Here is a 16,900-nt window from a genome sequence, read left to right on the forward strand (position 1 = left end):
ATGCAAAAGTAAGTAAAATATCTCTATCTATGGTCTAGTTGGGAGGGAGATATGTAGAGAAATGAGAGTCATTGGGGGGGAGGACAAAAGGGGTGATTAGGCTCGCATGTGAGGGGATGGACTATAATTAGTTTTTGGGTGGTGAACATGATGTAACCTACACAGAATTCAAAATATATTACACTGTACATCTGAAAGCTATATAATGTTATGATCCAATGTTACTGCAATTAAAAATATAATAATAAAAAGAAATAAATAATAAATAAAAAGAAATGCGAGCCACGATAGAGTGATCATCCAGAACAAAAACATGTACAAGATTTGATGGAACACCAAGGAAAATGTGGTCATTTCCACCACACAGGTGAAATTATTTGAGCTGAGTTTTAAGAAATGAAGAACTGTTCTCGATTATTTAGCCCTACGGGGAAAGCATTCTAGGCAGAGGTATGAAAGTGGTATATTTGGGGAAGGACAGGCAGCTGGACATGAGTGGCACTTAAGCAGCAGGGAAGGGGGCAGGGTAAAAGAGGTAATTGGGGTCCAGTTTATGAAGAACCTCGTACGCTGTGCTAAGGAGTTTGGTCTCTACTCTGTGGAGGCAGTGGGAAGCTTCTGGCAGAGTTTAAGCAAAGAAGTGAAATAATTAAGTTTAAGTCTTGGAAAGGTAACCCTGGCAGCAGGTGAGCAATGAATGGGAAAAGGTGAGACTGAGGCAAGAGAACCAGTGAGGTGGTTCTTGCAATAGCCTTGCGTTATTAGAACATGCTCAGGGAGGATGGAGAGGAAGGAACAGCAAAGAGAGCCAGACTGGATACAGAAGCCAAAGAACATGGAGGAAAATAAAATGGCTGTGTTCGGCTGACTAGGTAATCAGAGTATTTTAGTTCAGAAGCTTTAGAAGTTTACTTTTTTTTTTTTTTTTTGAGGAAGATGAGCCCTGAGCTAACATCTGCCGCCAATCCTTCTCTTTTTGCCCATGAAGATTGGCCTGAGCTAACATCCTTGCCCATCTTCCTCTATTTTGTATGTGGGACGCCTACCACAGCACGGCTTACAAGCGGTGCATACATCCGCACCCGGGATTTGAACCGGCCAACCCTGGGCCACCAAAGCGGAACGTGTGAACTTAACCACCGTGCCACCGAGCCGGCCCAAGTTCAGAAGCTTTGAAACTAAACTGTGGAACAAGCTAGAGACAAGCAGATCTGTGATTAAAGGCTGACTCTACCGTTTCCAAACTGCAACCTTAGGCAAGTTGTTTTACATCTCTGTATCTTGGTTATCTCATCTTTAAAACACAGGTAATAATAGTATAACCTCATGGAACTGAAAGCCTATCCTAAACTCTCTGAGCCAGGTTCCTCTCTTGTAAAATGATGATATTTATATTTGTCCTGTAGTGTTTTTGTGAAGATTAAGGAGAACATGTAAAATACCTAGCATGGTGCCACAGTAGGTGCTTATTGAATAGCTGACTGACTAACGATGGAAAAACAGATTAAGATGGAAAGGGGGTGAAAGGAGAAAGGCTTCAACAAACGTAAAGGATTAAACAAATCATCCAGGCAGTGAGTGCCATGTGGTCCAGGAAGATATACAATTCATTGTTTTATATCATGTGGCTGCCACACATAAGACACTCAGTGAATATCTGCTGAACAGAGAAACATAAACTACTAAATGCTGTTCATTACCATCTAGAGAAAAACAATGGGAGGCAGCATACTGTACATGCAGAATGGTGAAAAAAAAACTTGGCTTTGAATCCTAACTCTAACTCATATTAGCTATGTCATCCTAGAGCAATCAATTAACCTCTCTGGACCTCAGTTATTTATGTATAAAATTGAGATAATATCACCTGTTTCACCAGGTCACTATGAGGATATATTCATCAAACAAATATTTATTAAATGCCTACTATGAGTCAGACACCATATGTGCCAGACACCATTTATATATATAAATTTATATAAATATATAACTATATGTATAATGCGTCAGATAGTGATACCCACTATGAAGAAAAATAAAGCAGGGTAAGGAAACAAAGATTGATAGAGGGGGGCTATTTTATATAAAATAGGGTAGTCAGGGAAGGCCTTTCTGATGAGATGACATTTGGGCACAAACCTGAATAAAGTAAAAGAACAAGCCATATGGATATCTGTGGGAAGAATGTGCAAAGATCCTGGAGTGGTAGAGTGCTTAGATCATCAAGGAATAGAAAGGGAGCCAGTGTGGCTAATGCTGAGTACGTAGTAGTATAGATTGAGGGAGCACAGTATATAAGCCTTGTAGGCCATGGTAAGAACTATAGATTTTATTGTGAGTGAGATGGACACCACTGGAGAGTTCTGAGAGAGGAATGATGTGAGCTAACATGATTTTATAAGAATCGCTCTGGTTTTAGTGCAAAGGATAGAATACAAAAGTAAAAGCAGGGAGACCAGTTAGGAGGCAGGATGAAGGTAGTAAAGAAGAGAAGAGGAGCTGCTCCCTAGCAGTTTAGCAAAACAGAAAGCATGAGACCTGAAACTGGAGGTGAGAAATGGTTTGATTATGTACATATTTCAAAAGTAGAGCTGACAGGATTTGCTAAGGAATTGTATGTAGAGTGAGAGAAATGACAGTGTCAAGGATGACTCCAAGGATTTTGGCCTGAGCAACTAGATGAATGGAGTTGTCATTTACTGAGAATGGGGAAGGAGCAAGCCGGTGGGGAGTTAATGCCTGAGATCCTTAGTAGACATGCTATTGGAGATGATGAAAGAAGAATGTTGTGATCTGCCTAGCAGAATGCAAATATTGGCTCTGTGTAATTGCTGTTATTAATGTCCTTACTGATGTGGATTAAGGCTGCCCCAGCTAGAGAAGCCCAAGGTGACCTGGCCTACATGCCAAACTATACGACCCAGTGGACTTTTTTTATGGTATAAATTAGGACTGCCCCAGGGAGAGAAGCCTGGGGCATCCTCACCTGCATGCCGATCTATATGGCCAGATTCGTATCTAAAGTTATATGACCGCACAATAACCAGACCCCATCTGCACTGAAATCATTTAATGACTTTTTACATCATCTTTTTCTTTTTCTTTTTTTTCCAGTAAAAATAAGTCACATACCCATGCCTTATAAAATTAGCCCTAACCCTCAACTCGGGGCAGCAGCAGGAGCTCTGACTGCTCGTGGGTCTTGTCCCCACGCACCAGCTCTGCCTGCCCATGGGTCCTGTCCCCATGCCAGCGGGGGCAGCAGCAGGAGCTCTGACTGCCCGTGGGTCCTGTCCCCACGCACCAGCTCTGCCTGCCCATGGGTCCTGTCCCCATGCCAGCGGGGGCAGCAGCAGCGGCAGCAGCAGGAGCTCTGACTGCCCGTGGGTCTTGTCCCCACACACCAGCTCTGCCTGCCCATGGGTCCTGTCCCCATGCCAGCGGGGGCAGCAGCAGCGGCAGCAGCAGGAGCTCTGACCGCCCGTGGGTCCTGTCCCCAGGCACCAGCTCTGCCTGCCCATGGGTCCTGTCCCCATGCCAGCAGGGGCAGCAGCAGCTGCTCTGCCTATCCATGGGCCCTGTCCCCATGCCAGTGGGGGCAGCAGAAGCGGCGGCAGCAGAAGCTCTTACTGCCCATGGGTCCTGTCCCCATGCTATTCCACACTATTCTCTAAATAAAAGAGCACTACTGCCAGATCTTGAGAGTCTAAGAAATCTTTCTTTAGACTCCTTGGCTCACCGACCCCGCATCACTTACCTTAAGAGGGAAAAGGCTTGCGTAAAAATGATGTTGTTCCTCAGACACAGCACCTACAGCAAAACAGCCATGTTAGAACAATCTTAAGCATTCACAGATCTCCAAGCACCTCTTCACAAAGAGGCTAGAAACCCACAGTACACAAACCAAAAAGGACTCAAACACTCTTATCTAGCAAGGAAGCTGTCCTACAGTTAATAACCAAACATGCCAGCAAACCAAGGTCATCTTCTTTCTTATTTTACCCACTACAGAAAATGCTCAAAAAGCAAAAGCTTCCCTTCCATGCTGCTTTTTTTTTTTTTTTTTTTTACCCTATTTCCTCTTTCCAGTTTGATCTATTTGTTCTACTATCAATCAACACCTATTAGGCATCTGCCAAGTAGAGGTACCAGGTGAGGGACTTTCTTAACTGTTCCCTAATTCTCAAAACCCTGCAAGGCAATTCTACCGCTGAGGTGACTGAAGACCCATAGAAGTTATATTCCAGGAAATTATAGCTAAGTGGCTAAGAGCGCTGTTTCACTTCAAAGGCAATGCCTTTCTCAATAACGCCTTTCTCAATGTCTTTCTCAATAATAATAACAATGATACCAACATCAACAAAACAATAATAATGAGAGGAGGCAGTTGCAGGGGCAGCTTCCCCTCCTAAGCTTCCCCCCAACCCAGTTATTTCACTCTCACTCTGCCCTGGGGCCACCCAGCCAAAAGGTCAGTGGTGTAGCTTTACTAAGGGCACGTTTAACACAGGAAGTCTTTTTACAAAGTAACTAGATGATAAATACTAAATGTCCTTAAGGTCCCATAACATAAAGAGAAAATCCTGTCCACTATGGGTAACAATTTCAATTGTTGCAACATATATATGTTAGAGGCTATTATGTAGAAACAAGGAAAAGTCTGAGAAGCTATCACAGACAAGAGGAGCCTAAGGAGACAAGACGTCTAAACATAATATAACATCCTGGAGGGGATCTTATAACAGAAAAAGGACATTACATTAAAAAAATGAAAGAAATATGAATAAAGTTTGGACTTTAATAATAATATATCAATATCGGTTCATTATTATGAAAAAATGCACCATATTAATGTAAGATAATAAGAGGACATATGGGAATTCTTTGTACTATCTTTGCAACTCTCTTGTAATTCTAAAACTATTCTAAAATAGTTTATTTTTAAAAAGCCTTTTATGTGCCAGCTACTGTGCTGAATATTAAAGGAAATATAAAAACAAAATGTAACAACATGGATAAACTTTGAAAACATTATGCTAAGTGAAAGAAGCTAGTCACAAAGGGCCAAATATTGTGAAATACCCAGACTAGGCAAATCTATAGAGAAAGAAAGTAGATTAGTGGTTGCCTAGGGCTGGAGGGTCTGGGGAGCTGGGGATGATAGCTAAGGGACATGGGGTTTCTTTTTGGGGTGATGAAAATGTTCTAAAATTGATTGTAGTGATGGTTGCACAACTATGAACATATTAAAAGCCACTGAATAGTACACTTTAAATGGGTGAATTGTACAGTATATGAATTGTATCTCAATAAAGCTATTAAAAAATGTAAGCAGAATCCCCGTCTTATAGGAGTTTGAATGGCTGGAGATATGAACATATATTTGCATTAAACAGCTGAGCAACACAGCAAGTATTATAAGATTAAGTCAGGGGCTGGCCCTGTGGCCGAGTGGTTAAGTTCTCGCACTCCGCTTCAGCGGCCCGGGGTTTCGCCAGTTCAAATCCTGGGCACGGACATGGCACCGCTCGTCAGGCCACGCTGAGTCAGCATCCCACATGCCACAACTAGAAAGACCCACAACTAAAAAATATATATACAACTATGTACCAGGGGGTTTTGGAGAGAAAGGAAAAATAAAATCTTTAAAAAAAAAAAAAGAAGATTAAGTCAAAATAGACAGTATGAACAACAAGCACCTCTGGCAGGAAAGCCAGGTGGAGATGGCCAGCAGGAGAAGGTTTGAGCTTTTAGGGTGTAGTGACATTGCTGAGAATCTGCTCAGTCATGAACCTTCTCCCCAGACAAATACATATCGGCATGGATATCCAAAAGTTTACATACTACTTCAAGAGATTCACTGAAACTCTTAAGATCACCCATAGACTACTATACTAAACCAAGAGGTCCTCAGGGGCAAGGGCCATGTCATATTCCTCTCAGGCACATTGTAGACGTTGTCAATCAAAGTTTGTTTTGATGAATAAATAAATGATTAGAAAGAAGTAAATTAGTGATAATCATTGTTACCATTTATTACCACCCACATCTATTTTGTTCAGTTACCTACCATGTGTTTAAATCATAATTCCCTTACAGGATAAGTATTATTATCCCATTTTACAGTTGAGGAAACTGAGATTAAGTAACTTACCCAAAGTCAAACAGCTACTATAAGAACTAGTATAGGATCTTAGGTTTCTCTCTAAAGCCCATAATTTCCCCACTATTTTACACCCTCTCTCACATAAATGAATGTGTTAATGTTTAGGAAATCAAGGGGAAAAATGATCAAATTTAGGAAAAGTCTCCCAGAGAATGTGAGGTCATGAAGATTTGGAAGGATATGAACAGAAAGAAGGAAGGGCAAAGTGCATAGACGATTCTAAAAATCACAATTAAAGCAGATACTAATATAATACTTTGTAAAGTATGTGTGCAATATGCTTAACCTAACATTGGCCAGCATAAAAGAATAGGCAACTGGGAGCCCTGGGAGACAGGAGCTCCGGGCAGCTTCCTCCACCACTGGCCACCATACCTTGCCTAGTAATTCTCCTCTCTGGAGTTAGAGCAGATGACTCAAAGGTCCCTCTAGGCCCAAGATCTATCAACCAAGACAAACAGAATAGAAATCAGAGTGAACAGAATGTATTCTTAAATGGGTCACTTCATACAGAAGAGGTATGGATGGGAAGAAAAATCTAGACGAGACTGATTTTTCCTCACTTTAATTGTTCCGATTTCTGAGGCTCTACAACAGCTAGGAATTTAATTATCTAAAACCGAGGCTTAAGGGTTGGCAACTTTCTGGAAGACATTCAAATTGTGGTGCGAACTCTCCCTCTCAGCTCTGGGAAACGTGCTTCCTCTCCCCTGCAATGCTCGGCATTATTTAGCAGGACAAAAGTAATCTATTTTGGGACTGTATCCACAAATACCCCCTCCCCACAGTCAGCAAATGAGGAGCAGCTCCAGCTCTGGTGCAAATGAAAGAGGAGGGCTGTGATGCTAGTGAATGAATGAATGAGGACACAGCTGCTGCAGTGGATTACAAAAATACTTGTCCCACGAGCTAGGCAGCCAGGAATTGAGAAAGGCCTGAATAGCAACCTGACAACTGAAGTCACAGGGCAAAATCTATAGTGTGTGAGGAGTTTCGGACACCAAGGCCCTAGGGTGGGTGGTGACAGTGGTGAGTCAGGGGCCCGTGAGACAAACAACTGAGAGCTGTTTTATGAATATTAACAGAATATATTTGTATATTAACAAATATTACTTAAAATAGCATTGTTATTATCACTTATTGAGTACATCCTTTGTGCTAAGCACTTTACATGTACTATTTCAATTAATATTTACACCAGTCCTCTGACTGAAACATTATGAGATAATTGCCGCCATTGTATAGAGGAAAAAACACCAGCTTAGGTAAATTGCCCAGTTGGTAAGAGGTGCCAGGAATTCAAAGCCAAGTCTGACTGAACTCAAAGGCCATCTTTTCCATTCTGCCACACTGCCTTGCAAAAGAGTAATACCAATTTATATTAGTGAAACTCATATGGTAATAAAAATAGCCTTAATAATCGTACCTTTCTTGAGCACCTGCTATATGCCAAACATCATTTCCTTCAATCTACAACCGTTCTGTGTGGTAGATATTTCTACCTCCATTTACTGTGAGGAAACCAAAGCACAGATGGGTGAATTAATATGTCCAACGCACAGAGCTAATAAGTGGTGTTCTAGCTGACCTTTTCCTAAGTTTTTTCAAAATTGCTTTTGTTTGTAATTTTTCCTTTGGCCATTCTCTCCTAAATATATTGAATAGGTTGACTGTCAAAGTCTGTCTTTGCACGGAGTCTTTACAGCAGTTAGGAGCCCAGGTTATAGGTTCACACAGACCTGGGTTTGACTATCAGCACTTCTATTTTACTAGCTGTATGATCTCTGGCAAACCACTGAAGAAATACTTGGCCTCACATTCAGTATGATTTCATTTATAAGAAATGGCCACAGCAGACAAATCCATAGAGACAGAAAGTAGCTAAGTGGTTATCAGGGGATGAGCAGAGTAGGGAATGACGAGTGACTGCTTATCGGGTGCAGGGTTTCTTTTTGGAGTGATGAAAAAGTTCTGGAATTAGATAGTTGTGATGGCTGAACAACTTTGTGAATAAACTAAAAACCACTGCACTGTCCACTATCGAGGGGTGAATGTTATGGTATATGAATTATATCTCAATTTTTTAAAAAAGAAGTGAAAGAAATATCTGGCTTCACACTATAAGTGCTGGATGGCACTTCCAGGCCACTGCTGAGCTCTGTTAAGCCCAATTCCCTAACTTCCTCCAGGACTAAATTCAGTTAGGTTTCTTTGTGTGTTTTTGGTGAAGAAGATTGTCCCTGAGCCAACGTCTGTGCCAGTCTTCCTCCACTTTGTTTGTGGGATGCCGCCACATAATGGCTTGATGAGTGGCGTAGGTCCATACCCAGGATCCAAACCCACAAACCCTGGGCCGCAGAAGCAGAGAGTGCAAACTTAACCACTACACTGGTGCCTAAATTCAGTTTTAAAATACCTCTGGTTACCTGAAATGTAAATCCAATGCCTGACCATCTCCCCAGCTCTCATCCCCATACTTCTCTACACACTCTCTCTCGATCCAAGCCCCACTGCTTCTCTCCCTCCCAACTTCCTCTGGGCCCTCTGGAACTCTGAGCGTGTTCTCATTTCAGAGCCTTTGCACATGCTCTCACTGTTTAAATTCTATCATTCTTCTTTTCTTTTGAGGAAGATTAGCCCTGAGCTAACTGCTACCAATCCTCCTCTTTTTGCTGAGGAAGACTGGCCCTGAGCTAACATCTGTGCCCATCTTCCCCTACTTTATATGTGGGACACCTACCACAGCATGGCTTGCTGAGTGGGATCTGAACCGGTGAACCCCAGATCGCCAAAGCCGAACGTGCGCACTTAACTGCTGCACCACCAGGCTGGACCCTAAATTCTATCATTCTTTTAGTCATGGAACATCCTCAAGAAAACTTTCTGACTGCTCAGACTTTATACACTCATATAGCACCCAGAATCTTTCTTTTGTGGCATTTACCACAATTAGTTAACTATTTATATGTTTAAGTCATCTGTCTCTTTTGCTAGGAATATGATCTCCATGAAGACAGGAAACTGCTACATTTCAGCATCTAGCATACTCCCTGGCACAGAGAAGCAGCTCAATAAATACTTGCTGATTGAATTAATAAACCCTTCCAAACCTCACTTCCTTATCCCTAAAGACGTTATAAAAAACTTACCTCATAGAGTTGTTGATCTGATTAAATTAGATAAGATATGAAAAGGGCTTAGCAAGTGCAAGGAACATTGTTAATGGTCAAATTGGTAGGAGTGATGATAACGGGGGTGATTGTTCAGCTCCTCATTTACTAAACGATATGTACTTTAGTGTGTGACAGATGCTGAAGATAAAACCACAAACAACATAGAAAAATGTCCCTGTGCTTCAGAATTTACAGTCTCACAGTAACCAGGAAACAGCCAACTTCTTGACCATTTTCCCGGGCTTTTGGACTCCCTTTCTAGGCACCCTGAAATTTGTCTGCTCCAAATTTCATATCTTCTTATGTTCTCCTAATTCATGTCTCTTAGCTTGTCATTTGCTTCAATCCTCGCTGCTATTTGTTCATATGAACTCTGCTCCATATGAGACCAATCCCCAAGGTTGCTCCTTCTGGGCTGGGGAGACTCAATCTGGCACACATTTTGTGATCACCACCCCTCCCCTAACCATATCCTTCTGGTTCAGGAGTATGGTAATCCTGAGAGATGAACGGTAACCTCAGGGTGAGTGACATCCAGACCTGAGCTTGACACTCCAGGCCCATCCATTTTCTGTGCAAAGTAACTGAGCAGGTGAGCCACCCATTCCCTGGTGCATTCTGACTTCCACAGACACGATCCTGCCACCTTAAACAATCAATACATTTTCTGGGGGTCTTGGGAATATCAGCATTAGTGTCCTAATTGGATCTACCCTGCTCTACCACTTCTGTTGACCAAAAGATGTGTGTGATTCCACCCAGTTTTATTCCAGTAAAGCTGGCTTTCTCACTCATCTAAAATTTGAGATGACTATAAGCTAAAAACTTCTTAGGGTCCCAAGGAAAGAGCAATGAGCTAAGAGTTTGAAGTTCTAGTCCCAGCTCCACCATGTACTTACCATGTAATGTCAACATTTGTTCATTTACTTATTCATTCAATATTTATCAGGTACCTACTTTAGGCCAAGCACACTGTAGGCTGGGCACATACAGACATGAAGAAAATACAGTTGACTACCCTCAGATCTTTCTAGTGAGGAAAGCAGATGTACAAATTATTTATTACATTGCAATGTGAGATCAGTATAATGGGCTGTATAGATCACAAAGAAGAGAAGGACTGACATCTAGGAAGGTCAAGGAAAGTTTTCATTCCTCATTTCACAGATGAAGAAAACGTAGATTTTATCAAATTAGGGAGATGTGAAATACTGAGAAACGGAAAGGCAGTGGGGTCTTAGGAGGGGTAGAAAATCTAGGCTCCAGTCTCAGTATTAAGCACTTAAGAAGTAGGCAAGGCATTCATTCATTCAGGCATTCAGTAGAACATTTGAGAACCTATTATGTATCAGACATTGTGCCAGTAGCTTCCATTTCCTCATCTGTTGTGCCTGCCAGGATTATCTCATAATATTGTGAAGATCAAATGAAATTATGCAAATGAAAGTAGTTTATTAACTGTAGAATAATATCAATATATCTACTTGTATAGTCTTTCACACCTTACAAAGTACTCTTACTTCCATTATCTTCCATAATCTTTACAACAACTCCATATGGTGGGCATCATCATCTGCATTTTACAGATATGAAACTGAAGCACAAAGAGGTCAAATACCCCACCTAAGGTCGTATAGCTAGCAAGAGATAGAACCCAGGTCTGATGCAAATGCCATGGTTTTTCCTTATAAGTGTAAAATATTAACTAACACTTCCAGACAGGCTGACACAAGGATGGTCACAAGACTGCATATGATTAGGTGCCAAAAGATAATACCAGCTAGGAGTCCAGAAAATAAACAGGCACTTTAGACAGAGTGGTCAGAAAGGTTTTATGGAAAAGATGAGAACTGAGCTGTGTCTTGAAGGATGGAGCACTGGAATAGGTGATGAGAAGGGTGAGGGCACTCCAAGTGAGAAGTCTCCACAGATGAAGGATCAGGAATTCAGTATTTGTTAAGTCAAGAAGAGACTCTCTGGCCAAAGCCGCAGGGCAGAAAGGAAGAGTAAAGTCAGCAGCAAAGGAGTCTGAAAGGGAACAGTACCATCAGACGTGTAGGGCCCTCTCTGCCCTTGTATGTTTAGGTGATGGACTATTGACAGACTTCCATAGGCTCTCCTGGAGTATACAATGGTGGAAAACAGTATTCCTTGAAATATGATCCCTCTCATTCAGCATTCCTCAGAATCAGGGCAAAGAGAGCAGGAGAGTGGAGTCATGGATCAATCTGACCATCTTTAACAACGGAATTTCAGAACTTTGATTTTTTTTTTCTATTATCATTTCACCAGATCTAGCCAAATTCTCACAATTTGGCTATGATGAACAACAGTGAGTTATTTCATAAAGGATGAAGTGAGGTTGGGCCCTTAAAAAAACACATCTAGAGACAGTCGGGGCTGCCCCAAGGTAAATACTAGTAGGACCATGAGCAGCAATGATCATGCTGATCTATGCAGCATGGAGACATAGTCTGTACAATTAATGCCTAAAATAAAATTTTAACATAAACTGCTAAAAATAAGATTATTCTAAATAGCATGATACAACCGGAAGAGCATAACTGAAATCAGTTAACTCTGTTCAGAGGACAAGGGAAGGCCAAAGAACGCATTTATGGTGGTTCACACGGTTTTACTGTGGTTACTTAAGCTTCTGTAAGTAAATATGAAGTTTATTATTACCCTTCCTTTATCGTCAAGCAGCCTCCCAGCCCAATCAGTTCAGCAAGTCAAAATGGTTTTCTTCGAAGAAATTCCGTAAGTTAACGACAATGCAAAAATGAAATGACCTAGTCAAGGTCATTCAAGTTATCTGGACCCATCCCAGCCTCGTGATTCTCATCGTGGCTCCGTTCTCTTTCCAGGCCAAAGGGCGGCGAGAGAAGCGAGCGCAGGGGGCGTGGCGCGCGGGTCAGCGCGAGCGAGGACGCCCGGCGCGGAGAGGAGGGAGCGCCTTTGACTAAAAGGCGCCGCGTGTGCTGCCGGGAAGAGCCGTGTTCTCGCCAGAGCCTCATGCCCGGATGTCCGCAGAGGCGGCAATAGCCGCGCGGCCGCCTCCCACCTCTGCGCTCCCTACCACGTCCCCCGCGCCCAGCGTGAGTGGGACCTACGTTACCTTTTCTAGAGCTCCGTTCATCCTTTTGCTGCAGCCTGTAATTGTGGAAGCTGAGGACTGCCCCAAGCAGCTGCGATCCCTGGGCGTCTGAAAACACTGACGGAACGGCCTCGATCGCGTCCAGTAATGATATCCGACCGAGACTCACTCAACTCCCGCAGCATCTTGGTTCCGGCAGCTTCTAAGGCTGTCTAGAAATGCCCCCAGACTCCGCCCTCACTACAGCTCGAGTGTCACCTTCACTGCTGTTTCTCCAGGCAGAATTAATTGCCATCTCTTTGTTGCCCCAATACTTTGCACATAATTCTGCCATTTCATCGACCATATCATGTATTAATTATTTGTTACTCTTTCCCATATTTGTGGCTTCCTCAAGAACTGAGATCCTGTCTGATTAATTCATTCCAGTGTCTAGCACAGGACGTGATCTGACTTCTAACTTCGATTTAAAAGCTAAATGACCCTAAGAGAACCTTCCTGACATTCAACTGCCTCATAATAATTGGTAATAACTACCTTATATTGCGCGATCACTCTATGCAATGCATTGTGCTCAGAGCATCACTTAATTTATTCCTTATAACAAGCCTGTTAGTGAGATATTATCACTCGATTTTACATATAAGGATATTGCAAGAGGTTAAAACACTTGTCCGGGGCCAACCTACCGAGGCAGAACTGAGTTTCAAACTCAGTCTCTATGCAAAGTGTTTTCGTCATGACACATCCCTTCTCACATGAGATAAAGGTCACTGCACACATTCGTTTACTTACCTTACACACATCAACCTTTTACTTAGCATGACTTTGTGCCAGTCCTTTGATTGAACCCTGGGAACATGGAGATGAATATTACATGGTCCCTTCCCTTAAGTGACTCATAGAAGATTGCATCAAACTAAAAGCCTTCTGTGCAACAAAAGAAACAATCAACAGAGAGAAGAGACAACCTACAGAATGGCAGAAAGTATTTGCAAATCATTCATCTGATATCCAAATATCCAAAATATATAAGGAACTCAATTCAATAGCAAGAAAACAACCCAATTTAAAAGTGGGCAAAGGTCCTGAATAGACATTTCTCAAAAGAAGACATACAAATGGCCAACAAGTATATGAAAAGATGTTCAACATTGCTACTCATCAGGGAAATGCAAAACAAAACCACAATGAGATATCACCTCACACTTGTTAGAATGGCTATTATCAAAAAGACAAAAGATAACAAGTGTTGGCAAGGACGTAGAAAAAAGGGAACACTTGCGTACTGTTGGTGGGAATGTAAATTGGTACAGCCATTATGGAAAACAGTATAAACAGTATATATACATAATGGAATATTACACCAGACTTTAAAAAAAAGGAAATCCTGTCATTTGTGACAACATAGATGAACCTGTAGGACATAATGCTAAATGAAATAAGTCAGGCACAGAAAGACAAATACTCCGTGATCTCATTTATATGTGGAATCTAAAATAGTCGAACTGATAGAAGCGGAGTATATAATGGTGGTAACCAAGGGTTGGGGCGAGAGGCTGGGGAGGATGAGATGTTGGTCAAAGGATACAAAGTTCCAGTTATGTAGGATGAATAAATCTAGAGATCTACTGTACAGCATGATGATTATAGTTAATAATAGTGTATTGAGTATTGGAAATATGCTAAGACAGTAGATTTTAGGTGCTCTCATCACACACAAAAAACGTAACTATGTGAGGAGATATGTTAACTAGTTTGACTGTAGTAATCATTTCACTATGTATATGTATATCAAACCATCCTATTAGACACTTTAAATATATACAGTTTTTTTTAAGTGGCTCATAGGGACTAGTAGGGAGATCAAGTTATAAGCAGACAGTTATAAAGTATGAGGAATTCCAAATACAGAGATATAAACTCTGTGTATGACAGGAGTACATGGTCACATAAAATCAACATCAAGTGAAATAACAAATGTGCAATTATTTTTATTGTCGCCATTATTATTATTGCTGCTGCTACTGTTTTTGTTATTATTGTTCTAAGCAAGGAAAAGGTGTAACAACTGGTAAATATGAATGGGGCTTCAACAATAGGGAGTTTACTTTGTTGTCAGAAACTCTACCAGGATCCCTTATCCTATTGTTTTATCAATCCCTTCTATGATGAAATTCCAAAGAACAAAGGGCTATGTTGGTAAATCTATGTCCCCCAAAAGTAGCATTTAACTCCTTTGGGGTAGAGTTGCTAAGAGACCATTTAAAGAGACAAATTCACAGTTAAGTGATGCACTGTGCATAATACATTGCACGTAGTGGTCACTCAGTAAAACATACTCATTATCAATTATTATGAGACAACTGAATGTCAGAAAAGTTCACTTAGCTTCAATCAGCTTATAAATCGAGGTTAGAAGTCAGATCGCTGTGTCCTGTGCTAGACCCTGGAATGAATCAATCAGACAGGATCTCAGTCCTTGAGGAACCGACAACTGAATATGGGAAAGAGATAGTAACAAATAATTAACACATGGTAGATGAAATAGCAGAATCGTATGCAAAGTTCTGGGGCAACAAGAGATGACAATTTATTCTGCCTGGAGAAATAGCAGACAAGTCACACCTCCTCCACCACAGTGACTGGTTATTGCCTGCAAGGGTATCTAAAAGCTGCTGGGATTTTAGGAGTGAATTTTTAAATAGGAAAAAAACATCTATAAAGTTCTTAGATTGTGCCGGGTCAGCTTGTTTCAGGTGTATAGCTTCATTCAATCTTCCCTATAACCTTGTGAAGCTCAGAATCATTACAATTATTTCATAGATGAGGAACAGAGGCACCAAGAAGTTACCTGGTTGACATAAGTCACATTGTAAGTGATGAGCTGTCTGATTTCAGCACCTGCGCTCCATCTGCTCCATAGGACTTTGTCTATAGGTTGCCAAAAGGGCAGGTTGCTAGGCCAGGGAGTTTCTTTCCTTGTTTAGTCCAGGTAAATACAATCTGGTGAGATACAAATTGCATCTTTGTGTTGTTCATACACTCTGAGGAGGGAGCAAGCTGAAAGGAAGGAGCAAAAGAAGGAAGAAGGAGACAATTAGTTCTGTGTATCAAAGTACAAGGATTCCCAAAACAACTAGAATACTTTAAAAGGTCAGGCATCTAGCACCCAAAAGGGAGGTGAAGTCAGCATATATTGTTGTAAAGATACCTGAGCAATATTCATGAATGTCTTGGATTGGATGTTATTGTTGCCAAGCTCTGCTGATGATATCATGTGTGATAAAGGAATATAAACTTCCTAAGCTTCCCAGAAGGACGTTTTCATACAATGTGACCAGAAATCCTTGTGTATCCGTTATTCTTTAGTTTCTCTGACTTATTTTTCCCCCAGCTTCTAAAAACTAAGACTCTGTTGGGGAATCCAAGACAGCTCAACACAGGGCAATGTCCAAGTACCAAGGCTCCTGCCTTCTTGCTTCATCTTTTTATAGACTATGAGCTGCCCAAGGTAGAAGATGTACCTTACTTATCTTCGTATCTTCAGCATCTAGTCCAGGGCCTGGACCATGGTAATATGCACCTGGTGAACTGAACTGAAAGCTTCTTCTTCTTTCTCTTTTTTCTCCTACCCATGACTCATCTCTACAATGGCATTTCTTGTCTGCCCTTTCACAAGTGGCATCGTAGAGACATAAGGATAGGAATATGGGCTCAGATCCAATCCTGCCTCTACCCATTACACACTGTGTAGTTTTGAAAAAGAGAGAGTGGTGAATGTTTGGGGGACTTCAAGTTTGGTCGAAATGTAGATATAGAGAAAAAAGTGATGAGAAAAGAGACTAGAGAGGCAGAATAGAGTCAAATTGTTAAATTCCAGGCCAAAGGGTTTGGGAGGCTTTGACCAGTCAGGAAGCAGTGAGGAGTGGAATAGTGGAGGAGAGAATGGAGCCAAGGAGTCCAGCCAGAAGACTATGGGAGTAATTTAAGTGAGAAAGAGGAGGGCCTAAGTTAAGGCACTGATAAAAATGGAGAGGAATCAGTATGAGAGATTTTAAGGACGTATAATGGGCAGGATTTGGTGACTGGTTAAATATGGGAAGTAAAGACCATTTTCAGTTATAATCTAAGGTGGTGTTGGTCTGAGTATCAGTCTACAAATAGGTGGCAGATAAGCCAGTTTCCCATTCTCCCAGGCACATGACCTGTTCCTGCCCCTCTCTTTAATTCCCAGAAGTACCTTTGGCCATCAGCATAGAGTGGGAAATAGATTGAGGCTCACCAAATCCTTCCTGACCGCCCCAGTGGGAGAAATAGAAGAAAAGGGGTGGAATATTTGAATGCCACCTGTAAAGGCTGCCTGAAGTAAATCCTTTCGGCCTAAATTCTGGATAGTTTTGCCTTCGTGATGAGTGTATGTTGGAAGAGAGGCAGTGAAGACAGTAGGGCTAAGGAAGACAG

At 41.6% G+C, this 16,900-nt stretch overlaps 1 protein-coding gene across 3 annotated transcripts in view; it reads right to left on the minus strand.

Annotated features, from left to right (window-relative positions):
• MRPL48 (mitochondrial ribosomal protein L48) overlaps positions 1-13,001 on the minus strand; it is a 48,842-nt gene extending 35,841 nt beyond the window's left edge. Inside the window, exons 1-2 of one of the 3 annotated variants that reach the window (XM_070625862.1) lie at positions 12,458-13,001; positions 3,758-3,810 (exon numbers count right to left, since the gene is read on the minus strand). In XM_070625862.1, coding sequence (XP_070481963.1) covers positions 3,758-3,810; positions 12,458-12,478 — 74 coding nt within the window. In that variant the 5' untranslated portion in view covers positions 12,479-13,001. Of the gene's footprint in view, positions 1-3,757; positions 3,811-12,024; positions 12,214-12,457 lie in introns of those variants that run through there. The other 2 variants (XM_070625863.1, XM_070625864.1) reach the window with 2 other exon arrangements.
• Between the last annotated feature and the right edge of the window lie 3,899 nt (positions 13,002-16,900).

Source organism: Equus przewalskii, chromosome 6 (assembly GCF_037783145.1).
Source record: "Equus przewalskii isolate Varuska chromosome 6, EquPr2, whole genome shotgun sequence".
Classification (NCBI taxonomy): Eukaryota; Metazoa; Chordata; class Mammalia; order Perissodactyla; family Equidae; genus Equus; species Equus przewalskii.